Source organism: Lissotriton helveticus, chromosome 2_1 (genome assembly GCF_964261635.1).
Source record: "Lissotriton helveticus chromosome 2_1, aLisHel1.1, whole genome shotgun sequence".
NCBI lineage: Eukaryota > Metazoa > Chordata > Amphibia > Caudata > Salamandridae > Lissotriton > Lissotriton helveticus.
In genome coordinates, this window is record NC_136059.1 from 263,110,713 (window position 1) to 263,138,237 (window position 27,525).

Sequence of the window (27,525 nt, forward strand, 5' to 3'; positions counted from 1 at the left end):
AAGACAGAAATGGAAGTGGTCCAACCAATTTTGTCCACAATTTGAGAAAGCACGGAAACATGTGAATAAATCTGTTTCTGCTTACATGAGAGACTATGGAATGGGTTCATTATACAACAATAACTTGCGTTACAACATGCAAGATATCTACAGAGGAGATGGTGTGCACTTCTCAGATGAGGGGAATAGAATATTCCTCCTGAATATAAGACTGTGCATTGGAACCTACTTGTAGGTACCTAAATCAGCCACAGAACCCAAAAGCTCTTTTCAGGGCTACCCTACCTCTGATCACTCAAAATGATTATTTTTCTCTAACTTTTTCACTGTTTTTCACTAAAGTACGCTCCCCGGTACACTTCCCCGCGAAAATAATATAAAAAATGTTTTTTTGGGCCTATATGGGCCTCCTAAGCCCTCCTCAGAAAACCTAGGGGGTCAGGGAGTGTCTACCGTGCCCCCTTTTACCCATTCCCAACGTTGTTTGTCCTCCATCTTGTGTCTCAAATCTACCGAAACACAAGATGGAGGAATCCCGTAGCGCTGCCGGGGCACGCACTGGTAAGCACTCCCAAAATTTTATAAAAGTTAATTTACATAAAAACCTCTGTAGAGATGTTCACCAAATATAGAATAGGCCATACTACATACCAGTCCCTACCATTTTCCCAAATTTGGTGGAATTCCACTGAGCCATTTGCCCTGTAGCCCTTTCTAAATATCCTGAGGTAAATTACATGACAAAAACACATATGAAGAGTTAGGATTTACAACCAATTAAAATGTTACTTTCATTTTCTACTTTTTTTTCCTGACATTTGATTGGTTATGTACATGAATATAAATGAAAAATGAGAGGGAAACACAGCCATTTTGACTAGTACTACCTGAGGTACATTTATAAAAGATTTCCTCTGAAAACATCAACTCCTTTCTGAAAGGTAAGTTGTTCATTTGTAAGGGCAACTATATTCTGCACTTTAACTTAAATTGGAAAAACGTTTTCTGATAGTTTTTTTACTGTCCCTCTGTTATAGTTATAGATTAAGATAGGCTTCTCTGTTATAGATATGGATTGAGTTAGGCTTCTCTGGTATAATTATGAATTTACTTAGGCTTCATCACATGCACTTTTTTATATTTCTACTTCCTGCCTGATACCATACACTGCCCAAAGAGAACTTCACTGTTAAAAACTCAGAAGTACCTGTCTGAACTTAAACCCAACAGTGCCCTAACTCTACTGATATAGTTATTTTTAATGCAATTTACAGCAAAAATGGAAGGTAAAGAGGAGAGCAGTACAATTTCTTTTGAAATTATGGATAAAGATATTCTTAACGAAGACTTGGATTTCATGGATGAGTCTGAGGATCAACAACTAATTGACTGTCTTGAATCATTTGAATCATGTAATGAAAATTTGGAGGACATTCCGGATGATGTAATGTTAGAAGTGTTATTAAATTATGAACAATCTCAACAATACATTTTTATTTAATAATTAAAAATAGTTCGAGACATTATTCATTTTTATATGTAATTCATTAAATACTACCAAAATGATTATAATATAAACTGAGACTTACAGTACACTGTACAACTTTTTTGTGTTACATAGTAAGTTTGCTCATAGTTACTTCCTTTCTCCCACTATATTATCTCCAATGTGTTTTTCACATCTCTTTTTCATCTCCTGCCTCCTTTCTCTCACTCTCGGTCTCTAATGCACCATATCACCGCCAATTTTGTGTAGATTCAGAAGAGAGTAAAATGTGATACTTGAAAACATCATAAGGGAGCAGGGTAGACTACCCATGATCCCCTAGGCCTTCTCAGGGAGTCCTTAAAGGATCTGTTTCTGCTTTCCTGACAGACTGTGGTATGGATTCCATATACCACAATAACTTCTGTAACAACATGCAAATTATCTACAGAGGAGACGGTGAACATTGAATTTAAGACTCTGCATTGGTAACTACATGCTGATACTTAAATCACCCACACAACACAACAACACTACAACTCTATTCAGAGCTACCCTACCTCTAAGCACTTTAAATTATTATGTTACTGTTTCACTGGGTTTTCCCCATGTGTGTGTGGGGGGGGGCGGGGGGGGGGGAGGTGTGTGTGGGGTGTGTCTGTGAGGTGTGTGTGTGTGGTGTGGGGGGGGTGAGGTGTGTGTGTGTGTGGGGTGTGTGGGTGTGGGGGGGGTTGGGGGTGTAAGGTGTGTGTGTGGGTGTGTGGGGTGTTTGGGTGTGGGTGTGTGAGGTGTGTGTGAATGTGTGTGTGGGGTATGTGCGTGTGGATGTGTGTGGGATGTACTTGTAGGTACCTAAATCAGCCACAGAACCCAAAAGCTCTTTACTCAGCTACCCTACCTCTGATCACTCAAAATGATTATTTTACACTAACATTTTTCACTATTTTTCACCAAAGTACGCTCCCCGGTACGCTCCCCGGTGCGCGTACCGGGCGCTCCCCCCCGCGAAAATCGAACATTTTTTTTTTTGCCCCGCGAGGACCTTTTATGGCCCCTACATCAAACCTAGGGGGTCAGGAGGGGTCTACCCTGCCCCCTTATGGTCATTTCCCCCTTTGTTTTTGCCACCTCTTGTGTCTCGATCCTACCGAGACACAAGATGGCGGCCGCTCCGGACTGTTTGGAATGTTGACAGACACCCGAGAGCCAATCAGCTTTCCGCGCGCGAACTCGCGGTACGCGCCTGGTGCGATCCCCGGTGCGCGTACCGGGGCGCGCTTATAGATATATATATTTTTTTTAACCTAAATTACTCAAAATCCACTGGAGCACATATCTTGAGACATAGCAAAGGCACATCGGGCTACCAGTCCCTACAATTTTGCCAAGTTTGGTGGAAATCCATTCAGCCGTTAGGGCTAAAAGGGAGTCCAACCGCCCCATGGAAATTAACATGGGGAAAACACGTTTTGGGACCCCCCTTTTATCTCGCCCCCCGCTTGACGAATCCCCCCCAAACTTTCAGGGAAGGACCGGAGCGCCGCGAGGCAAATTTGAGGAGAATTTCAGGCAGATTCCTCAACCGGCGCCAAAGTTATTCCCAATAGAATGTTGCAATTTCCCTATAGAAAACAATCCTAACTATAACTACCTACTGGCGACCGCCAGTAGGCAATATATATATATATATATATATATATATATATATATATATATATATATATATATAAATAAAATTGCATGCGTCAAAATACCTACAGCATTGATGGAAACTCTTCTTTACTTTCTCAGCTTTCGTCTCGGTAACCACCTAAAAACTGAGCTACACTACTTTCACTTTACTTTCACTATGTAGAAATGAGTGTGTGATACCAAGACATACACGACAAAATACAGGATAAAATTGGTTTCAGCATTACAATGCCTCATTTTTCACAGCTGAATCCCATAACACCCAGAGTTACCATCCCACATTTTTTATTTGTAGGTTAAAAAACAAAGGCTAATGTGGCACCCTTATGTTCCAACTAATATACAAAATAAAAAGCAAACAAAGTAGACATCTTGTCCAGATAACGCCATGGTGCCCAGAGAATCCGTAGATCACCAAGTAGACGATTTGAGGTGAGCACCTTTAGGAGTGTAGATTCAAAATAGCAAAGCTTGCCCTAACAAACAGCCTCAGAGTGACAAGTGGCACATTTCAGGTTGCCTCGTACCACTTGCTTGCATTCCATCTTAATGGCAGTTCACATATGCATTCACACACAGTGCTTTGGAGCATTGATGAGACAGAGCACAGACAAGCAGAAACTAAGCCAAAACAGTCTCAATCACAGTGGCAGTACGATAATCCAAATATCGAATATACATGTGAACAGAATTTTTAAGAAATACAGTAGAAGCGTTTGTCAAACATTCTGATATTTTAATCTTAAAAGTACCTAAAATTAGGCATTTATTTCCTTGTGCAGTCAAAATGATATGGTCATTTTCAAAAACTATTTAAATCTAGGAAGCATGTTGTGTAGGCAATATCAGCTACAAACCTTTTGAGGGCTGCATAGGTTAGGCATTTTTTGCAAAGTAGATTTTGACATACGTAATCCCTGACACATTATTGATCCGAGTGGTAAAGACAGTATATTTTGAAATGCAGACATATACATTTTACAAGGTACTTGGACTTGAAAGCACACTGCAGATTGATGGTACTTAAAAAAGGCACATATGTTTTACAAATGCTTTCTTCTGGCCTATAAACGTTATCAGAAATGCTTTATGTAGTGCGTACAAACATTCCTTCATCGTTATTAGTATGCTTTTTGCTAGTCCCCAGAACTGACAACGTTTTTCAATATCAGCCAAGTAACCCACGAAGAAGTCAGTCTCTTGATGTTGTCCATCTTTTACGCCGAGGCTTCAATGATTATAGCGATTCCTTGCCCACCGCCTATGCAGGCCGATCCTACTGCATATTTGCCACCACGACGCCTACGAAAGAAAGCACAAGGAGAGTTACTCACAACCACTTTCTCGTTAGGCTCCAAGAGAAAGGCACTGCTAGGCGCTGCATGGTCTTTAAGAAAGCATGTTTCAGCCCAGCTATAGAGGCCTCCTCCAAGTAACTAAACCAATGTCAGCCAAGCTGCACTGCACGGTACTGTGTATTAACCAATTTAGCTACCCCTTCGTCCTGCTTCTGTTCTTTTTTTGACGCATGCTCAGCCTGCTAGAACATTGATATAATGCTTTCTGGATTCAATGTGTTGCACCATCTACAGGGACCAAATATTTCTGGTACCAATTTCACCTCATACCTGCTGGTACAAGAGGTTCAGACGTTTTATAAAATGTTGATATAATGACATTCCTTTTTTTTGCAAAAGTCGTCATTCTCTTATTTCAGAGGATTACTTATACCCACCTTATTCATCAACAAAATGGGAGCGATTTACAATGATTGGAACGAGTCCCCGGTAATGCAGCACATTTCAGTCGATAGCTCAAAAGAACAATGGCAACCTCAAGGAATGCCCTTCATAAACGTCCCCAATGAAGTGTGGGTAAACTCACATTGGTGTGATTGGTCAAGTCTTTCTTAGGTCCTGGCGTCTCCAACTTTACACCCAGTTAGCCCCATGTTTGTAGTTCCCAATAAAATGCATGCACTGTCAAGCTGTACTTGAGAAGAAGCAGAGGACTGCACCGGGCTGGGTGACAGGGGCAGTGGCTTGCACAGACTGTGCTTCACCTGTCTGCCTGCATACGCACCATGTAGTGCTCAATCTGCTAGCTAGTTTCACAATCCAAATGGTTTAATGGTAGTGTTTATTAGCCAATCAAAAAAGGTACTGTGTGAAAATAAATTAACTTTTCAAAAAAGGGATCATATACAGAGCAAAAAAGCATTACAGAATCACCAGTAAGACACGTCTCCTGTAACAAGATTCATGAAATATGGCAATACTTTGTTAGTGTTTCACAGAAGCATACAATGCATACTGACCGTAGCTCATGAACAAGGTGGGCAGTGATTCTTGATCCTGATGCCCCTAATGGGTGACCCAGTGCAATGGCTCCTCCATTGACATTGGTCTTTTCTGGGTCCAGACCTAGATCCTTCTCAACAGACAGATACTGTGGGGCAAAAGCTTCATTTACCTTAACACAAGAGAGAACACCGGGTTAAGAAGTATAATACAAAAAAAAACTTGACACTTTACTGGATAGGAAAGACATCAAGTAGTGACAGTATTGTGGTACTTTATGGACAGCTGAAGAATCACTGAGGTATCTGTTGCATCCCTAAGACAGTAAGGCACATAGGTGCCAAATTGTTGGTTGTCAATTAAAGCTTACAACTGAGGAGATTCTTAAAAACAGTCTATTTTTAGAGATACTAGAGTGCAGTGACAGAGGTGCACATCTTTATAAACGCGTCATCCCTTACACAATTCTCGGTCAGTTACACCATACATTTCAGAAGGTCACACTGAACCTCCATCTCCCTGAAATAATGCAGAGACTTTCAAGTTCCATCCTGGTTGCAGCCAGCCACTGGAGTCTTAGATGTGGCTGCAGTAGTATTTGAACCAAGACATGGCTGTAGGAATTGTAAGTTTGACAATATCTACCAGAGGGTCCCAGCATCAGTGCATTCATCATGGTGAGACTGAGCAGGTATGCCGGTCTCTTAAAAGATTTCAGCACAGAGGTCGGTTGGCAAAGAGGTGAGAAATTTATGGATGGTGCAGCTTCACTGAGAGGACACCCTGCTTTGCGATTAGCAGAGGGTGACTCTGTACGTCCTTATTTTAATCCTCAGATGGGCTGATTGGCTAGTACTGTGGTTACTTGCTAAATAGTTTGCATCTTGTGGAATTGTTAGGCAGGACCTAAGTCCGGGGGCGGGGGGGAATACAAAGAGTTCTGGTTGGGGAATTTCCAGAGGTTTGGCAGATATAAAACTGTAAATGCAACTTGGACCAATGTGACACCACCTTACAAAGGGAATGACCTCCTAGGTGAAACAGGACATCCATCTTGAAAGGGTGGAGGGCTGTCCAGAAATGACTGCTTAGAAATAACCAAAAAACCCTCATGCAGCCCCAGCCACTTGACGATATAAAGATACATCGATTGGAAAGCAGGCTCACACTATGTGTACAAGGAGGTACTAACACCATGTACGACATGTAAGACATCTATTGATAGCATGTGTGAAATGTCTCTCTACTCCACTCAAGTTTTTATTCTTTTCAAGAACAATACGTTGATCTGCAGGAAGATGATGCGTCGGTTCCTTACACGGAAGAACGGTGATGCGTCGGGTCCCTACTGCTGCGTAGGGGATGCGTCTGTTTCTTACTGCGCTTCCGTGGTGATGCGACCAGCAGTGCCGTGATGCGATGAAGATCCGGTGCAATGAAACAAAATGGTGTCTTCTTCTTGATGCGACACGATGCGTGCACGCCCGACGGCCGTGCGGCGACTCAACGATTCTTCTAAGCAGCGACAGGCCCGGCGACCCGCTTTTCTGGTGAGGCGACGGCGTCTACTGCGACGCTGACACTCTTCTCCGGTGATGCGAGGTGCTTCGGGTGATGCAATGGCGGCAGCCCGCTTCTCCGGTGATGCGACGGCGTCTGCTGCGACTGCGATACTCTTCTTCGGTGATGCGACAACGGCTGCGGCGGCGACACGCTTCTTCGTCTTGAGTCACGCTTCTAGCTCCCAGCGACATGCAGTCGCTCAGAAGGCGCAGCTCAACAGCAGGTACTTCAATTCCCAGCAAGGGAAGGCAGGGGAGCTGGTTGGTGAAGTCCGTTGTCCCTGAGACTTTAGCAGGAGGCAAACTCTATCTCAAATCCTTGGAGATCATTTACAAGTTGATTTGAAAGTAGCACAAAGTCCTTTCTCCTTTCTTTAGCAGTCAAGCAACCACTGCAGGCCAATCCCCGAAACAGCACTCAGCTTAGGGATAGTCTCCTCTTCAGTTTCTCTGATTCCTCTCCTCAGCAAAGGTTCTTCTTGTTTCCCAAAAGTGATCTAAAGTTCTGGGCTCTGGGTTCCCATATTTATACTAACAAATCCTTTGTCTCTGGAGGCAGAGGGTCCTGTACACAGTCCAAACCAGTTCTGTGCAGTCCTGGAGCACTTTGTTGACAAGACTCCTCCTTTCCTTTGACAGTGTGGGCCAGGGACATCAGACGCACCACAGGAGGCAGAACTAGCATTGTGGAAGGTAGGCCCGGCCCTATTCAGGTACCAGGTGCAACTCCTCCCACCCATCTACATGCAGATACCTCTATTCAGCCCTGTGCTGACTCACCCTGTTTCCTGGAATCCCCCAGCCCCTGTCACTCAAACTCCAGACAAGGAATACAAATACACAACCTAGCAGAGGCAGGCTTGGACGGTTAGGCAAGAAAATACCTACTTTCTAAAAGTGGTATTTTCAAACACAGAATGTTAACACCAACTTCACTAAAAGATATATTTTATCATTCTGAGTTCAGGCATACTAAACTCAAAATGTTACCTAGTTTCCTGAGCCTGTAGGATTATAAGATGTTATTATCAAACTGCCCATTCTGGCCTATGGAGAAATGGAAGACTTGCAATAGTGAAAAACGAAAATGGCTGTAATTCACTATAAGGGCATGTCACACACATCATGGCATGTCCTACCTTTTACCTACAATGCACCCTGCCCATGGGCCTACCATGGGGAGACTAATATGCAGAAAAGGGAAGGTTTAGAGACTGGCGAGTGGGTGCAAATGCCCAGTCAACATTGCAGTACCAGACTGCACACAGGCTCTGCAATGGTAGACCTGAGACACACTTTACAGACTGCTTCTGTGGGTGGCACAACCAGTGCTGCAAGCCCTCCAGCAGCATTTGATTTACCAGCCCTGGGCACCCCCAGTGCACTGTACTAAGGTCTGACAGTTAATCAAATAAGCCAGTCATAAAACCAACAAAAAAAGGTCAGACAAAATACAGGAGGAAGGCAAAAAGTTTAGGGATGACCTTGCAAAAAGGGCCAAGTCCAACAGGCTGCAATCACTTTTTTGTTATCTAAAACACACACATTGCCACTTTACAAACCTAGGTTAAGATTCTGGCCGGGCACCAAGAATTGCAATGCAAAAACTATTGCTGGGATGGTACGACAGGGGAATTGCACTACACGACCTTTGGTCATACTATCAAGCATCTCAACTTGCAGTAATCAACCATTGGGCACATAGGGATAATGGAGACCCGAGTTTCCGTACAGACTGGTGGCTCATGGGAAAAGGCGACTATAATAAAGCACTTCACACTAATCCAAACAAACTGGGCCTTAACCTGGCCGACAGCATGCACAATCGAAGCTTGGCACACAAATGGGCTGGCACAATAAAATCACAAGTGCGACCCAACTCTGGGAACCCGAGAAACTGGGTCGTATGAGTGCTTGCCCCGGATTTGTTATGTGGGACCTGATGGGTATTTCAACATTTGGAGACATGTGGAATTCTAGGGGGTTGGCCACCTTTACTGACCTGCAGAAAGAATACGACCTTGCACAATCCAAAACATTTAGATATTTACTGATTAGCCATGCGCTTACAGCAGCTATACCGGGGAGCGGTCGACTTCTGCGGCTTCCCCATTAGAGGATAGGCTGATACTCGATCCAATGCCTAGGAAGGACATATACCTCACATATAAACAAGCATTAGAAATGCAATCGGGCTCGGATTTATTTGAGTTTGAGCTAATGGCATTGTAAATGCCAATGTATTGTTGCTATGTGTTATGGAGTGTGTTCATGTGGTGTGTACTGCTAGGGATCTCCTTGTGAATGTGCAAATATTGCACCACTTGCCTGTGATGTCCTTCTTATGTGTGAGAAGCTTGCACCTCTGCTGCCTGTGGTCTCCTTGTGAGTGTAAGAAGCTTGCACTGCTGCTGCCTGTGATGTCGTTCTTGTGAGTGGGTGAAGATTGCACCTCAGCTGGCTGTGGTCTCCTTGTGAGTGTATGCACTGTCATTGCTAGCCTGTAGATATGCACTGTCATCGCTAGCCTGTAGGTATGCGCCGTCATCGCTAGCCTGTAGATATGCGCTGTCATCGCTAGCCTGTAGATATGCGCTGTCATTGCTATCCTGTAGATATGCGCTGTCGTAGCTAGCCTGTAGATATGCATTATCATCGCTAGCTTGTAGGTATGCACTGTCATCGCTAGCCTGTAGGTATGCACTGTCATTGCTAGCCTGTAGATATGCACTGTCATCGCTAGCCTGTAGATATGCATTGGCTTCACTAGCCTGTAGATATGCACCGTCATCGCTAGCCTGTAGATATGCGCCGTCATCGCTAGCCTGTAGATATGCGCCGTCATCGCTAGCCTGTAGATATGCACTGTCATCGCTAGCCTGTAGATATGCATTGGCTTCACTAGCCTGTAGATATGCACTGTCATCTGCACTCTGCACCGCCACTCTGCACCGCCACTCTGCACCGCCACTCTGCACCGCCACTCTGCACCGCCACTCTGCACCGCCACTCTGCACCGCCACTCTGCACCGCCACTCTGCACCGCCACTCTGCACCGCCACTCTGCACGCCGCACCGCCGCACCGCCACTCTGCACTCTGCACCGCCACTCTGCACCGCCACTCTGCACCGCCACTCTGCACCGCCACTCTGCACCGCCACTCTGCACCGCCACTCTGCACCGCCACTCTGCATCGCCACTCTGCACCGCCACTCTGCACCGCCACTCTGCACCGCCACTCTGCACCGCCACTCTGCACCGCCACTCTGCACTCTGCACCGCCACTCTGCACCGCCACTCTGCACTCTGCACCGCCACTATGCACCGCCACTCTGCACTCTGCACCGCCACTCTGCACTCTGCACCACCGCACCGCCACTCTGCACTCTGCACCGCCACTCTGCACCGCCACTCTGCACCGCCACTCTGCACCGCCACTCTGCACCGCCACTCTGCACCGCCACTCTGCACCGCCACTCTGCACTCTGCACCGCCACTCTGCACTCTGCACCACCGCACCGCCACTCTGCACTCTGCACCGCCACTCTGCACCACCGCACTGCCACTCTGCACCGCCGCACTGCCACTCTGCACCGCCGCTCTGCACCGCCGCACCGCCGCTCTGCACCGCCGCTCTGCACTCTGCACCGCCGCTCTGCACCGCCGCTCTGCACCGCCACTCTGCACCGCCACTCTGCGCCGCCACTCTGCGCCGCCACTCTGCGCCGCCACTCTGCGCCGCCACTCTGCGCCGCCACTCTGCGCCGCCACTCTGCGCCGCCACTCTGCGCCGCCACTCTGCGCCGCCACTCTGCGCCGCCACTCTGCGCCGCCACTCTGCGCCGCCACTCTGCGCCGCCACTCTGCGCCGCCACTCTGCGCCGCCACTCTGCGCCGCCACTCTGCGCCGCCACTCTGCGCCGCCACTCTGCACCTCCGCACCGCCACTCTGCACCGCCACTCTGCACCTCCGCACCGCCACTCTGCACCTCCGCACCGCCACTCTGCACCACCGCGCCGCCACTCTGCGCCGCCACTCTGCGCCGCCACTCTGCGCCGCCACTCTGCGCCGCCACTCTGCGCCGCCACTCTGCGCCGCCACTCTGCGCCGCCACTCTGCGCCGCCACTCTGCGCCGCCACTCTGCACTCTGCACCGCCACTCTGCACCGCCACTCTGCACCGCCACTCTGCACCGCCACTCTGCACCGCCACTCTGCACCGCCACTCTGCACTCTGCGCCGCCACTCTGCACCGCCACTCTGCACCTCCGCGCCGCCACTCTGCACCACCGCGCCGCCACTCTGCGCCGCCACTCTGCGCCGCCACTCTGCGCCGCCACTCTGCGCCGCCACTCTGCGCCGCCACTCTGCGCCGCCACTCTGCGCCGCCACTCTGCGCCGCCACTCTGCGCCGCCACGCCGCCACTCTGCGCCGCCACTCTGCGCCGCCACGCCGCCACTCTGCGCCGCCACGCCGCCACTCTGCGCCGCCACTCTGCGCCGCCACTCTGCGCCGCCACTCTGCACCGCCACTCTGCACTCTGCACCGCCACTCTGCACCGCCACTCTGCACCGCCACTCTGCACCGCCACTCTGCACCGCCACTCTGCACCGCCACTCTGCACCGCCACTCTGCACCGCCACTCTGCACTCTGCGCCGCCACTCTGCACCGCCACTCTGCACCGCCACTCTGCACTCTGCGCCGCCACTCTGCACTCTGCGCCGCCACACCGCACTCTGCGCCGCCACTCTGCGCCGCCACTCTGCGCCGCCACTCTGCGCCGCCACTCTGCGCCGCCACTCTGCGCCGCCACTCTGCGCCGCCACTCTGCACTCTGCGCCGCCACTCTGCGCCGCCACTCTGCACTCTGCGCCGCCACTCTGCACTCTGCGCCGCCACTCTGCACTCTGCGCCGCCACTCTGCACTCTGCGCCGCCACTCTGCACTCTGCGCCGCCACTCTGCACTCTGCGCCGCCACTCTGCACTCTGCACCGCCACTCTGCACTCTGCACCGCCACTCTGCACCGCCACTCTGCGCCGCCACTCTGCGCCGCCACTCTGCGCCGCCACTCTGCGCCGCCACTCTGCGCCGCCACTCTGCGCCGCCACTCTGCGCCGCCACTCTGCGCCGCCACTCTGCGCCGCCACTCTGCGCCGCCACACCGCGCCGCCACTCTGCGCCGCCACACCGCGCCGCCACTCTGCGCCGCCACTCTGCGCCGCCACTCTGCGCCGCCACTCTGCACCGCCACTCTGCGCCGCCACTCTGCGCCGCCACTCTGCGCCGCCACTCTGCCACTCTGCCCCGCCACTCTGCCCCGCCACTCTGCCGCCGCCACTCTGGCGCCGCCACTCTGCACCGCCACTCTGCACTCTGCGCCGCCACTCTGCACTCTGCGCCGCCACTCTGCACTCTGCACCGCCACTCTGCACTCTGCACCGCCACTCTGCACTCTGCACCGCCACTCTGCACTCTGCACCGCCACTCTGCACCGCCACTCTGCACCGCCACTCTGCACCGCCACTCTGCACCGCCACTCTGCACCGCCACTCTGCACCGCCACTCTGCACCGCCACTCTGCACCGCCACTCTGCACCGCCACTCTGCACCGCCACTCTGCACCGCCACTCTGCACCGCCACTCTGCACCGCCACTCTGCACCGCCACTCTGCACCGCCACTCTGCACCGCCACTCTGCACCGCCACTCTGCACCGCCACTCTGCACCGCCACTCTGCACCGCCACTCTGCACCGCCACTCTGCACCGCCACTCTGCACCGCCACTCTGCACCGCCACTCTGCACCGCCACTCTGCACCGCCACTCTGCACCGCCACTCTGCACTCTGCACCGCCACTCTGCACTCTGCACCGCCACTCTGCACTCTGCACCGCCACTCTGCACTCTGCACCGCCACTCTGCACTCTGCACCGCCACTCTGCACTCTGCACCGCCACTCTGCACTCTGCACCGCCACTCTGCACTCTGCACTGCCACTCTGCACCACCGCACCGCCACTCTGCACCGCCACTCTGCACCGCCACTCTGCACCGCCACTCTGCACTCTGCACCGCCACTCTGCACTCTGCACCGCCACTCTGCACAGCAACTCTGCACCGCCACTCTGCACCGCCACTCTGCACCCGCCACTCTGCACCCGCCACTCTGCACCCGCCACTCTGCACCCGCCACTCTGCACCCGCCACTCTGCACTGCTAGATATGCGCTGTCATCGCTAGCCTGTAGATATGCATTATCATCGCTAGCCTGTAGATATGCACTGTCATCGCTAGCCTGTAGATATGCACTGTCATCGCTAACCTGTAGATATGCTCTGTCATCGCTAGCCTGTAGATATGCATTGGCTTCACAAGCCTGTAGATATGCACTGTCATCGCTAGCCTGTAGATATGCTCTGTCATCGCTAGCCTGTACATATGCACGGTCATCGCTAGCCTGTAAATATACACTATCATCGCTAGCCTGTAGATATCCATTGGCTTTACTAGCCTGTAGATATGCATTGGCTTCACTAGCCTGTAGATATGCACTGTCATCGCTAGCCTGTAGATATGCTCTGTCATCGCTAGCCTGTACATATGCACGGTCATCGCTAGCCTGTAAATATACACTGTCATCGCTAGCCTGTAAATATACACTGTCATCGCTAGCCTGTAGATATCCATTGGCTTTACTAGCCTGTAGATATGCATTGGCTTCACTAGCCTGTCGCACGTGTGACTCCACTCAGCCTTTCATCCTTCTGAGGTTGATAAAATGAGTACCACCGAGTCGGATAACAGTAAACATCTGTTATCTGTCAACAGCAGCACTCGAGCTCTTGTGGGGTAAAGTGGCGCTTTTTTTTGGGTGCATGCACATTGTTAAACTTCTCCCGGCCTGCTGATTTAAAGCTCGGTAAGCCCCCACAGAGCTGCTTTTTAATTGCTTCCGAGGGATGCAGGTCAGATCTCCAGTTAGCCGCAGCGCCTTGTGGTTGCAAAAGTCAGACTGTGGCTTTTATTTGCATTTGGAAAACATTTTTTAACTTATTAATGGCATGTAGGTAAATAATTATTTTTAATAAACGGAAGAGAAGCCTACGATAAAGGAATACCGTTCACAGAATTATGCGCTCTTTCAGTATACAGCAGCCTGTCAGACTATGCTGAAGTTCAACACCACTGCAGGACTCTGCCCAGAAAGCAAATAGTTCTAAAAGGCGCTGCCTGCCAGCTTGCTATTCATTACCTCAACTCCGAGAAAAAAAATCTGCTGCAAAGAAACACATTATAAACTCGAGAGAACAATTCCATTCACACCGGCCACGGACCATTCCAGAAAAAAAATGAAACTGAGATTAAAAGAACAGCCCATGACAGAACGTCAGACTCTTGTTCTTGAACTAATGAAGCCCTTTCCCGGCCTGGCATGGAGCAGCTGCGCGCTGAGCGCTGCTGAATGGTGAACGCGCCCGGCCATCTGGATTCACTTACGGAGGCACCCTGACAGCTCCTAATTATAATTAATGTACTTCTTTGCGCGCACACGAACGAAAAATGCCCAACATGGCGGACGAAAACTACATTTACCCTATCACTTCAAGGCTATTAAAACGACACCACAACGAAGACGAATCACTGGCCAGATGACATAACACACTAAGGAATGTGTGGAATTTGTCTCGCCAAAGCCCTAGGAGATACTTTTTTTTTCTCTTCTTTAACATTAGGATCTCGAAACTCCTCCCACTTACGTGGTCGGAGGCCGAGCCCTAAAAATGTATCAATAACTGCTGGGATCTTTTAAGGCGAATGCAGCAGAATTGGGAGGCGGAGTTGGGTGAGCTGGAAGAGGATGATTGACGCAACGCCTTGGCCTCCCCTTGGGAAGTGGCCATCCACACGAGACTGCGATTGGTCCATCTTAAAATCCTTCATTGAGTTTATCTCGCTGCAGGAGTTCTGGTTAAGATGGATAGGAGGGCTGATCCTTTTTGTCTTAGATAGTGTCATCAAGAGGGGACTTTCTTTCATACTATCTGGGAGTTTTCAGCTGCCCAAACATACTGGAAAGGTGTTACCGAAAAACAAGTGAGTGCCAGGGGGAAGAAACTGATGACTACCCCTAAGCTTTGTCTGCTAAATGTCTGGGACGCCACTGTCCTTACACAGACCGAGAAATCATGGGTTTCACTGGGATGGGCTAGAGAAACAAAACATTGCACAAAGGCGGTAGTGGGGGAGATGCCGGAAATTAAGGACTGGATTGCTGACATGGACAGAGCTATGGTTGCGGAGAAAGATGTTTTCAAGCACAGAGGCTTCCCTAAAAAATGGGATCGAAAATGGGCCGTCTGGAATACATACAGGGGAGAAATTTGCTCGTCTCCAACTGTGGAGCTACGGCGTAGTGAAGGCAGAGTGTATGTCCCTTTACATGCTGAGGGAGAGACATTGGAATGAAGAGTCAGGGTGCCATTAACATATGTAAAAGTAATATATGCATACCTTGTATCTGATTGTATGTCTCTGACAAACTGCATTGCTGTGCTTTGTTTGGTTGGCCAATAAAAAGTTTATACAAAAATAAAAAAAACTGAAATGCCTACCTGTAGAGACAACCTTAATTTCTCAAAAACTACGGAACTTGTTTTACACTAAATAAAAAATTTAAAAAACACAATCTGTGGACCAAGATCGAGTTTCCTTCCATATTTGGTGTAATTTCGTTCAGCAGCTTTTGCGCGGCCCTTCTTGAAGAAGTCTATAGAAAACTCATGGAGACTTTGCGTTTTTGGGACAGCTCCCCCGCCCCCTTTTTTTGTTACTCCCCAAAAATAAGATGCACTGAGAACCATATCAGCTTCAGAAGACAAGTCAAGAGCTGGCTCTTTACTAAATGATAACAATACTCACAACCAAAAATCCACAGCAAAAGCATGAACAAAACATTACTAAAATAAAATACCTCTGCTATTTATATACCAATGTGTGTCCATTTTACCGTACACATTTACATAGGTTATTGAATAGCAACATGGTAAAGTATAGGACTATTGATCTGTACTTTGTATAGGCATGGCACTTGTATGTATTTATTTACTGAAAAAACAAAAGGTTACAGGGACATTATAGTTAGGAATAGCATTTAAGAAAAACTTTAGAAATTCACTGAAAAAATCCAAAGGTTACAACGACGTTACAGTTAGGCTCAGGCTTCACTCATACAAAACCAGTGAAAAACAGCATTTCTAATTAGCTGAGCTAACTATATCACGCACCCCTGCAATGCACTGCTTATGACCTTTCATATTACATCACTGATGACATCTCAAATGACATCACTGTTAGCCAGTAGGTAGTTATAGTTAGGACCAAAGTTTATATAGAAAAGGTGTTTTTTGTTTTGCCAATAACTTTTGCGCCAAATGACAAATCTTCACAATTTTTTTTAAAACTTCCCCTTCCTGGTTCAGCTGTTGTGTTGAACGTTTTGGGGTGATCCTTCAAGGTGGGGCCGAGAAAGAAGGAGGGGTCCCAAAAGACGTTTTCCCCATTTTAGATCTATGGGGATTTTTTATTTTTTGAACACGACTACAGCCCCAACAGCTGAATGGAATTACACCAAATTTGGCAGGAAGCTAGATGTTAGTCCAGAAAGCATTCTTGTTATGATTTTGTGTAAATCCGTTCAGTAGTTTGAGATATTTAAGTTTTAAGAATATAGATATCTGGGGACACAAGTCTTTGCAGTGGACTCTCAGATCCTACTAAAATTTGATGGAAGGATGGAAGGATGGATGACCCGGGCAATGGGGTCTTTGGGGCCAAAATAGGCCGAGGGCCCCGTGCCCCCCCCCCCCCACCCCATTCCAAAATTGCCTGGCCCTAGGGGATGAGGTCCCTGGGGCCGCAATCAGAAAATTAAACGACCAGGCAACTCGCCTGAAGCCTCGCCCCCTTTTTCCATCACTCAGCAAATACGCCTCCTGACACGGTGCTGGTTGGGGGATGAAGTTCCCTTGGCTCCAGAGGGTCCTTCGGGACCAACAAGCCCTTCTGTTACCTCCAGCACGTTCCACTCAGCGATATTGCTGCGAGGTCAACGGAGGCCATGCCCCCCTTCTCCACCACTCTGCAAACGTGAAAACTAGTTAAAAAAATCATAAAAACTCACTTAAAAAAAACAAAGGTTACAGGGACGTTCTAGTTAGGAAATAGAATTTAAAAACCCTAGAAATTCACTGAAAAAAACAAAAAAAAGAGACGTTATAGTAGGCGGAGATTTCACTTACACAAAACCAATGAAATTTGGCAGTTATAATTACCTGAGCTAACTATAACTAGTGCCCCCGCAATGCACTGCTTGTTTCCTCACATATTAAATCACTCATGACATGGTCAGTGACATCACAGATGACATCTCAAATGACATCAATGATTACATCATCCACAAAACCACTCACAACCCCACAGTACCTCTTGTATGGCCACTGACCCACCCTCACATACCCATTCACAAACCCATACCAGTGCTCATATACCCACTCACTCTTCCATAGAGGCAGTCACACACCCACTCACTCACTCCTACAGCCACTCACACAACCATTCACTCACCCATACAGCCACTCATACAACGAGTCACTCTCTCATATAGCCACTCGCATGGCCACACACTCACCCATACAGCTACTGACACACCACTTATTTACCTATACATTATTCACACACCCACTCACTCACTCACCATACAGCCTGACTCACGCATTCAAACACTCAACCACTTACATATCCATTCACAATACATGTATTCACACATCCGCTCACTCACCCATACAGCCATTCACACACCTGCAATAGCCACTCACCCACCAACTTACTTAACCAAATGCCCGCTTAAACAGCTGCTCACTCACCCACAAAGCCACTTATCCACAAAGCCACTCACTCATACAGCCATTCAGACACCCATTCACTCACTCATAAAGCCACGGACACACCCACTTACTCAAACAATACCACCACTCACACAGCTTGTCACTCACCCACACAGCTTGTCACTCACCCACACAGCTACTCACACACCCATACTGCTACTTACACACCCAAACACACAAGGATACATAGTCACACAACCACTCACATAATATACATTTTATTAGAAGTAGTATCACTAAGTAGTAGTCCACCTAGTATACTAATTTAACTTTTGTTGTAGATTAGTATACATGTTTAAAACCCATAAACTATTGAAAACACTTACACTCAGTGATGTCATTTGAGATGTCATGAGTGATGTCACTGACCATGTCATGAGAGATGTAATACGTGAGGTCATAAGCAGTGCACTGCTGGGGCATACGTTATAGATAGCTCAAGTAACTATAACTACTTAATTCCACTGGTTTCGTACGTGTGAAATCTCAGCCTAACTAGAACGTCCCTATAACCTTTGGTTTTTTCAGAGGGGAAAAAAAGAACATTATATACATAAGTAATTAAGACCTACATTTTTGCCATTTTTAAAAATGAAAGATTTAAAACTAGGACAGAGGCATATCCAGTCCAATTGATTCACTACACAAGCAGAAAAATATGGAATAATTTGTTTTCTCCATCTGTTTAGCCGCATATTTCATATATAAGGAGTAAGACCTGTCATATTTTGGAACGGATTTGTTATAGTAACAGTCCGTAACCACACTGAAGTGTATTCAGGTGTTAGAGAGAACAAGGGTTAGGATGCCTAAAAAGTTCTAATCAACAACTTGAGCAGAAAATTCAGGTCATTAAATTTTATGAATCTAACAAGTTTCTGGGAGAGCTGAAGCTAAAGGTATTTAGTACCAAATAGTAGGTCAGGACTGAAAAGGATTGCCCAACTATGCAGACCCTCAAGCGGTGTTGGGTGAGTGCACCTCGGGGGATGGTCTACAGTGTCATCTCACCATTGGTTCAAAAAGATCAGAGTTTATCAAGTATTACAGAGGAAGGACTGTGAACTGTTAAAGGACACTGGGAATGCTTAAGTAGAAGGACAAAGGGGCATAAACCAGGTCAACCCAGCATGGCCTAGCCTTATCTTTTATATTGTTTTTCTACGTGTGCAAGTGTGCCAAGTGTTCAAGGGAGAAGAAATACAACATAAAGGACATCAGGGCCGTATTATGGTAAGGGCGCACTGCCTCTCTATTACGATCAATGTGTTGCCCCCAGGGCAGCCGCAAACTCGGACCTGCCTGTTGGAAGCTCTTTAATGAAAAACGGAGTGGCTGCTTCAAGCCGTCTTTCACTGTGCCAGCAGCATCTGGCTACACTTCAAAGAAGAAGAGCAATTTCCAGGCATGCAAGCGCAGCGAGTGAGTGCACCCGCCTTCAGGAGGATGTGTGGTGGAGGGGGTAATCCATAGCACCCCATTTACAACCTCAGGAGGGCTGCCTTAGGGACGCACGGAGTGCCCCATCTGTTCTGTGGCGCAGTGTCAGTACACCTTCGATGGTTTCATTAACTCTGATCCTCCAAAAAATCGTACATATCTCTAGTATAAAGTTTTACATGCATTAGTAGGCACATTTTGGAATGCCCATTATTTCAGATTCTAGGTTGCCCTTGACAGAATATACCTTTCGCCAGGCTAAGATGTTTTGCTCTTGTCTGATATACACTCTCACTGCAGAATTAGAAGTTGGGATTATCACATGTCAAAGTTTTTAGGTGGCTGTCCTCTCCTTAAGAACTATAGAAAGCATTGGAATCAATAGATGATCACAAAAAAAAAAAAAAGATTATGTTACTGCTGACGGTGCTGCAATGTCATTTACTTGATATGTAAAAATGCAATATCATTTATGAAGATAATATAAACAGTCAGCAGGTGTATTACTTTCTTGGTTTAAAGGAATGTAATTATTTAATAGAACACCAAACTGCTTAACTTCCAAGTAGGATGTGCAAATGGTTTACCTGAAGAGCAGCAGAATTATCGATTCGATGCCAGAGACACTCAACTACAAAGAATCAACCTTGAGGCAGCTACTCGTGTTGAATACAGAACTCTTCAATAAGCTCGCAAATGGAATAATAATAAATTAATGTGCAGTTTCGTACCTCTACCAAGTCCATGTCTTTCAGAGAAAGTCCTGCTTTCTTAAGAGCTCCAGTAATAGCTGGCACTGGACCTAATAAAAAGCAGTTTTAGTCATTTGTAACCATTCATGTAATCATACACAGGACAGAACATTTAATTTGAAAGACATCTAAATATCATAAAGGCCTATGGTATCAAAATAGAATCTGGATGTTGTTTACCTAGAAGACAGTTGATAAACACTGAATACCTGGAACAATTTGTAATAAGGAATAAATACATTCAGAGGCTTATTTTAAAGTTCACATACCCACAATCTAGGCATAGGAAGCTGATTTTCTCGTACAACTTTCATACGAGTTATCATGAGATCAAATAAGTCCTTAATAGGCTGACCCGATAAAATTCAGGAAAAATGGCTTTCGGCTTGACTTTCATGACAAGTGCCACTTTCATGTCTCTAGCTTCCAAAACTGAATTATCTGTGGCAACATTTAATTTTCAGTAACCAGAAGTGCCACCTTGATGCTGATGACTTTGTTGTTATCTGCATGCATAAAACATACATTGTGTGTGTTTCTAAAATCTGCGATACCTCAGAACAGTTATGAAAATGCTGAACATCTGAAATACGGTGGAACGGCACTCTTTTACTTTATTGAAAAATTAGAGATAAGAGAGGTTAAGAATTAGAGCAAAATGGAAGTTCTAAAGGGTATTGTTATTTCTTTCTTTTTTATGATAGAATATATAAAGCGCCAACTGTTACCTTACAGGTATCCAGGCAGTGCGAGCTCTTAGCTTAACATATCGGCTGTGAAGTGAGAAGAAAGAAGACCATATGGTCACTTAGGGGAGAGTCAAGTCTTCAAGGCCTTCCTGAAGTGCAGTAGATCAGTTTATGATCTGAGAGTAGTGGCGACTTGTTCCATAATTGCTTTAACTGTAAAGGCTCGGCCGCCTAGTCTGGTCTTACGGAATCTGGTTACACGTAGGAGGTTAGCTGAATGGAGGCATCTCCCTGGGGTATCTCTCTTTAGGCTCCGTTGTAAGGACAACACCCCTAGACTTAAAGGCTACCCTCCGTTTCAGAGGAAGACAGTGTAGTTCCTAATTGCATCAGATGCGGATGATCCAAGAGGTCTGTTTAATGCAGATTGGCTTGGACTCTATGCAGTTTACTGAGACAGTCCATGCTCCAAGTAGCAGCGCGTTACAGTAATCTGACCTGCTTAAAATAATGCTCCGCACTGTCTGAGATTTAGCTTGAGCTGGCAGCTGTAGGAGAGCCACGAGTAGTAAACCAATGATTTGTTTACAGCTTTACACTAAATCTGTTAACATAATTTCTGGAATACAAATAGAGGGAGCCTTACACGTCCCTCAGGGTGAGTTAGATTCTCCATTGAGAAACAGAAGGCTACATTATTTTTATTTTTTTAATTTTATTTTTAAAGTTTTATATAGCGGGAACTTGATCCCAAAGGATATCAGAGCGCTTTACAATTTGAAGGAAAGGAAGGTAACAGTTTAGTACATGAGTCAAATGGGGAATCTACATAGACTTTGAATCAAATAGGGGTCACATAACAGGTACAGTGCACACAGTCAAAAGATTCCCCCAGAAGTGTACAGAGCTAAATGTAAACCCAAAGTGCTCTATTAGTGGCAGTGTGGGCAAGCAGCTTTAGGCCTAACAAAGAGGAGTGTAAGACATTTATTGCACACACATTGTGATCCGTGGTCCATCATCTACATTGACCTTCATAAATCAATGACCAAACAAAGCCATGAGACAAAAAACAAATACATGTATGTAATAGATGCAATCACTCTTTAAATGTTATTCAGGGACCTGTCAGTACGGACCTGTATATTGTGGCCGGGTTTGGGAAGGCTTTTGACCCCCTTAAGTCACACAGGTTGGTTTTTTTTAAAGCCTGTCTTGTGAAAGAGTGCTCCTTTTCTAAAGGCATGCTACACCGTACTCAACTTTTCACAAACATGAACTAAGACACCTTGTTTCTCACTGAAACATGGCTACGTCCGGAATTTAATACAAATATATGTCAAGCTGTACCTCCCGGTTATATAACCTACAGACAGGATAGAGTGGAAATATAAGGTGGGAAATTGCCATTATAGCACTGAACAATTGCCTTCCTCCACCTTTCACCACCTAGGGGGAGTAGAAGGTTTGGGCTTCTACATCACACTTGGAAGCAGTTACAGATACATCAGGCCATGCTTTAGTGGACTCCAGCTGGGCTTCTAATTTGCAGCAATTTGTTTCAGCTGCTAAGCATCAATCGAGACATACATTATATATAGTACCTTCTCCAATCTCCTTTAGTTACGGAAGCTACCAGCAGGGAAGCTAACTCCTCTTGTTTGGTCAGCCGCCTTTTTAGTTACAATTACCTGCGACCATAGTGGTGGGGAGGAGGGGGGAAATGCTGATATAAGGAAGCAGGTGAGATCCAGAGCATGAGGTGAAGTTATTCCGTCTGATTTCTCAAACTACCTACAGAACACGATCACGTTTCGGAGGCGATACTACTCAGGATGCAGAGGTTTGGGTACTTCATGCCAACCAGTCTCTGGTCCCAATTGGAAGTTGCAAATCGAAAAGAAGAGGCCAATCCACTCGTTGGTTAACCCCAGAGCTACTAATTCCGAAGAAGCATTTGAAGCAGCTATTGCATAAACGCTATTCAAATTATTGTTGACGGATAAGAAACATTATAGGTCAGCTCTAAAAGATTATCATAGAAAAATTAAGAAAGCGCATCACACATTCTATATAGCCCAAATCAACAGGGCTGAGAAAACCCCTTGAGAGATCTTTAAAAATCACCAAACTCATTATGAACCCCAAGGCGATTACTCGAGTAGATAAGCGGTGTGGATCTTTAAAAATAAACATAAAAATAACATTTTCAAGAGCCATACGGAGCTGGTGGCTTAGTAGACTAATGCGCCCTCTGTATGGGCCTGTGTTCGACCTCATAGTCACATGTTCAAATCCAAGCGGGTCCACTCAGCCCTTCATCCTTCTGTGGTCTATAAAACGAGCACTACTGAGTTGAGTAACAATAATCATCTGTTATTCAGCACCAAGATGCCCTTGGGGGAAGTGCGCTTTACAAATACATATGTTATGTCATGCTGCAGGATTCAAAGTCAGACCAGTTGTCCTTGGAGGTCATGGTTCCTGAACCTGCCAGGCAGGTTGGCGTCAGTTTGACACATTCAGTCCATTCTCTACCATACAAACTAAACCAGTTCTTAGACGGTGCAAATCAGGCTCTCCTAGTGACTCTTGCCCTCCTGCTTTCCTGCCCTCTTCAGCTGAAACTATATTGTCTTATCTCACTAAGGTTTTTAGTAGCGCTCTTGACTGGTGGTGGCCCATGGATGGAAAACAGCATAAGTGCTTCCCTTGCTAAAAAAACAGTCAGCTAACCCCTCGATCTTTTATTGAATTTCCACCCTATCTCACTCCTCCTAGCCTGTGGAATAATGCTGGAAAATTTGGTCAATGCAAACTTACCCAACTTTTTGGAAGAGAATCATCTTTTACATTATACTCAATCAGGCTATCATCCGCAGCATAGTACAGAGACAGCTCGGCCTGAGCTATCGGAAGCATTAAATTTACTCTGATTGAAGGTAAAGGTGCTGCCTTTATAGTTATTGATTGAACTGCAGTATTCACTGCTTTCGCAAACCTGACTGTTTTAGCAGGTAGAGGAGTTGGGCATCACAGAGCAGGCCTGGAGGTGGAGTAAATACTTTTTGGAGGAAAGAGAGCAGGATATTTTGCTGGCGACTTACAAGTCGGCTAGCAAGCAATTAAAGTTTGGGGTGCTAGAGGGCTTGCCCCTGAGATCCACATTATTTAACATCTACAAGGTATGCCGTGGTAAACATATTGAATCCTTTTTGGGTGATCACAATCTACTCTGATGATACCCAGCTGCTTCTGAATTTTGATCCCAACTCGGCAGACACAGGCTCCACCGTTCCTTCATGCCTAGCAAACCGCTTGATCTGACTACAAGAGAGCCATTTACAACGCATTGCTGATAAAAGTGAGATTCTTCTCTTTGGGCGGCCATGTGAGTGAGCAAGGGGTGTACAATTGTTGGCTGAAGGATATTCTGCCTACCCACCACCAACTTCAGTAGCTAAGAATCTTAGAGTTAGGACCGACAACAAGTTAGATTCTCACCCTCAGATCCTTTTGGTAGCTGGGACTTGTGTTAGTATGGTGCACTCAACTAGAAAAGTATTAGACCTTCTTCCTTTAACTGCCCATAAGACAGTTGCCCTTGCATTAATAACTGCCAGGTTGGATTACGGAAACATACTCTACTTGGACACCGATGATAAATTGGTTAAAAGACTGCAAACTGTACAAAAGGCAGAGGCACGTGTGATTCTGGGCAATCAGACTGGAATGGATTATCTAGCTACCTTTATGAATTACACTGGTTCCCTATTAGGAAAAGGATCCTCTTCAAAGCTTTGTGTTTTATACATCATGCATTCTATAAATGTAACCCTCAATATTTGATAAATTGGATCCATCAATATTATCCATCCCACCTTGTCCGCATTCCAAGCTAGTGGCCACTCTTTTGGAGGGCCAAATGCAGAGGCAGCTCTTTTCATTGCTAGCTTGCAAGGAATGGCATGTGCTGCTTCCTGCCTCGAAGAACATATCCAAGGAACTCACTTTTAGGAAGACCCTTAAAACCTATCTATTTGCTTTAGCATGAGGTTGATGTAACAATTGTGACCTTGGTCAGTTATAATGCCGGGACAAGAATTCAATGTGCCCTCAATTCTTTCAAACACCTCAAGGCTAGGAAAATGGGGCAAGTAAATTCTTTAGAGCTCAAAGGCACAGAGAATTAGAACATTCTTCATGTGTTGTGCTGCTGTGCACAAAGTCCTTTCTTAACAGAAGGAGATCAATATTTGATCGAAAGGAGCGCATCCAGATGTCTGCTCATCAGTGACCAGATCATCTGCGGATTGTGCAAAAATCAAATTGAATTGTTCATTATTTGGACTATGGTGTATTGTCACTATTTACTGATTAGCTAATGTAGCAGAACTAACTCCTTTTCATCCTTCTGTTATGTGCATGGCTTCTCAGTTTTTAGATTTTTTTTTTAACTCTATTAGCTGACTGTATTGTAAATGCTAACCAGAACAATAACATTTGAATTATACAACAGAAAATAACTCCTGGGTCACCCTAGGATAGTGGGTGTTTTTCAAAGTAGGAATAAGTGCAATTTAATTGGAGGTATTTTTTTTACAATGTTTATTCCACAACGAAATATTGTATTAACCTCTGCTCTCGGTGTGTGTGCATAAAAAATAAAAAAAATCCATTGTCTCTACACTGGCCATAGCAGAAAGTTTTCTAGTAAATTGCATTTTGATGTGGACAAACGTGATGCAATTCATCTACACAGAATAAATGTCTATTGATTATTCTCGCCCAATTGCAAAGGTACCTTGCGATACAGTGAAATTGCTTTAAGCGAAATGTGGCTGGTGTGTAGGTATAATAGGAGGATTCAATGACCGATTCAGAGGCCATATGGGTTTTTGTTTTTTTTACTACAAACTATTGCAGACTACAAATTGGCATGGTTTTTTAGTATGGTGCAAATTTTGAAATAAAAGAAGTGCGGGTGTCAAATTTTAGATTAATTTGTATATTCTTGTAAGATGGTACGTGGTGCCAAAAGGATGGTTCAGAAAGTTTTCAGTGCTTCTCAGAGATAGGTTTGGCGACAAACATGGTACAATCTCACAAAACAGCTTAACTACGAGGAATATCAGGGACTGAATCACACATATGGTGTCAATTACTCCAAGAATACACACTAAAACACTGTGATATCTCAACCATCTATTAAACAGATGTCATAGAATAGGAATTACAATATCTTTTGAGAGAAGACCGTTCTTTCTGGGTTTTTTCACATTGCCACTATCTTTTCTCCATCCTTTCAAAACTTGATAAATGCCTACATTTCCCACAATTACATTCCCAATAAAACTTACCAATGCCCATGATATTTGGGTCACATCCAGACACATGATAGGCTACAATCCTAGCCAAAGGAGTGAGTTTATGCTGTTTAATTGCTTCTTCACTGGCTACTATGACAGCACCAGCCCCATCAGACACACCCTAAAAATGTAAACAAAAAAAGGTAAATATTACAAACCAGTAACTCAACCAAAATACTTTATTTCATAGCTAAATAATGGGAGTCTACCAGTACATGAGAGCATGAAAGAGTTACTTTCCCTGTAACCTTCTGTTCGTAGCATGCAGTGTTGACGATGCACATGCGCTGCACACTCCTGCCATCCAGTGTTGGGTGTGGACGTTTGCATGCTTTTTTCTAAACAGTTTTTGAGTTACAATATCTGTTGTGACCCACACCATCAGCCCACAATGCATCAGAACAAAGATCTCATCTCAGATTGTTTTCCACTCAGTGGGAATGTTGTGTCAAAGAATATAACCATCCTGAAGACATCCGTGATCACCGACGCGGAGGGGAATGTGTGCATGATAGTTCTTGTTCATCTTTGCAGCTAATTATCACAGAGGTAAATTCATAAGCAGCCCTCAAATTGTGTCATTTACACCTCAGTATTGCCGCCAGGGATTTCTGGGTTTAAGGTGGCATTGAACATTAGAAAAAAAGATATTTAAAGTATTTTCATTTTCAAAGTGTGTACTATTAAATATCATATGTATTGTTAATATCTTTTTATTTTATTACTACAGCATTACACGTTATGGACAAAAGGTTACAGGGTATGTGACGTTTTCAATTCGTAGCATGTGTGGCCACAGACACACATCCTCTACATAGACTGTCAAACGACCCTCTCCTAAGCGGTGGCTAGCTAGTGGATGATGCAGCTGTTTGAAACAAATGTATGAGTCCTGCATTGTCACAAAGTCTGCCAAATTGAAAACCACACCCTATTAACCAGTAACTCCAAAAGGTCGATCATGAATGCAATATGAATCAGAGTGCTGCATAGCCTTGTCAGGGGGTGGGAAACGCCATTTAAATGATTCATTATACTTATTAGGTTTCCCAAACCTTCATGTTGTAGCCATGTAATAAGGAATAGGAAGGCAGCTGATCCTTGCAAACTCAGAGTGGTAGACAGATACCTTAGACTATGCTGACAAATTGTGATCAGTAATGCATACATTTGATTCCGGTTATAAAGAAATACCCTTTGTACAAAAAAGAGGAGAAAAATGGATCTCAGCTAATCAACCAATCTGTCTACTGACCAAAATCTTTGCAAGATAGATCAAGCTCAGACTG

At 45.9% G+C, this 27,525-nt stretch overlaps 1 protein-coding gene across 1 annotated transcript in view; it reads right to left on the minus strand.

Moving 5' to 3' along the window:
* Positions 1-3,893: 3,893 nt before the first annotated feature.
* ACAA2 (acetyl-CoA acyltransferase 2) overlaps positions 3,894-27,525 on the minus strand; it is a 134,692-nt gene continuing 111,060 nt past the window's right edge. The window contains exons 7-10 of the mRNA XM_078674792.1: positions 26,228-26,357; positions 20,158-20,228; positions 5,496-5,650; positions 3,894-4,480 (exon numbers count right to left, since the gene is read on the minus strand). Coding sequence (XP_078530918.1) covers positions 4,396-4,480; positions 5,496-5,650; positions 20,158-20,228; positions 26,228-26,357 — 441 coding nt within the window. The 3' untranslated portion in view covers positions 3,894-4,395. The remainder of the gene's footprint in view (positions 4,481-5,495; positions 5,651-20,157; positions 20,229-26,227; positions 26,358-27,525) is intronic.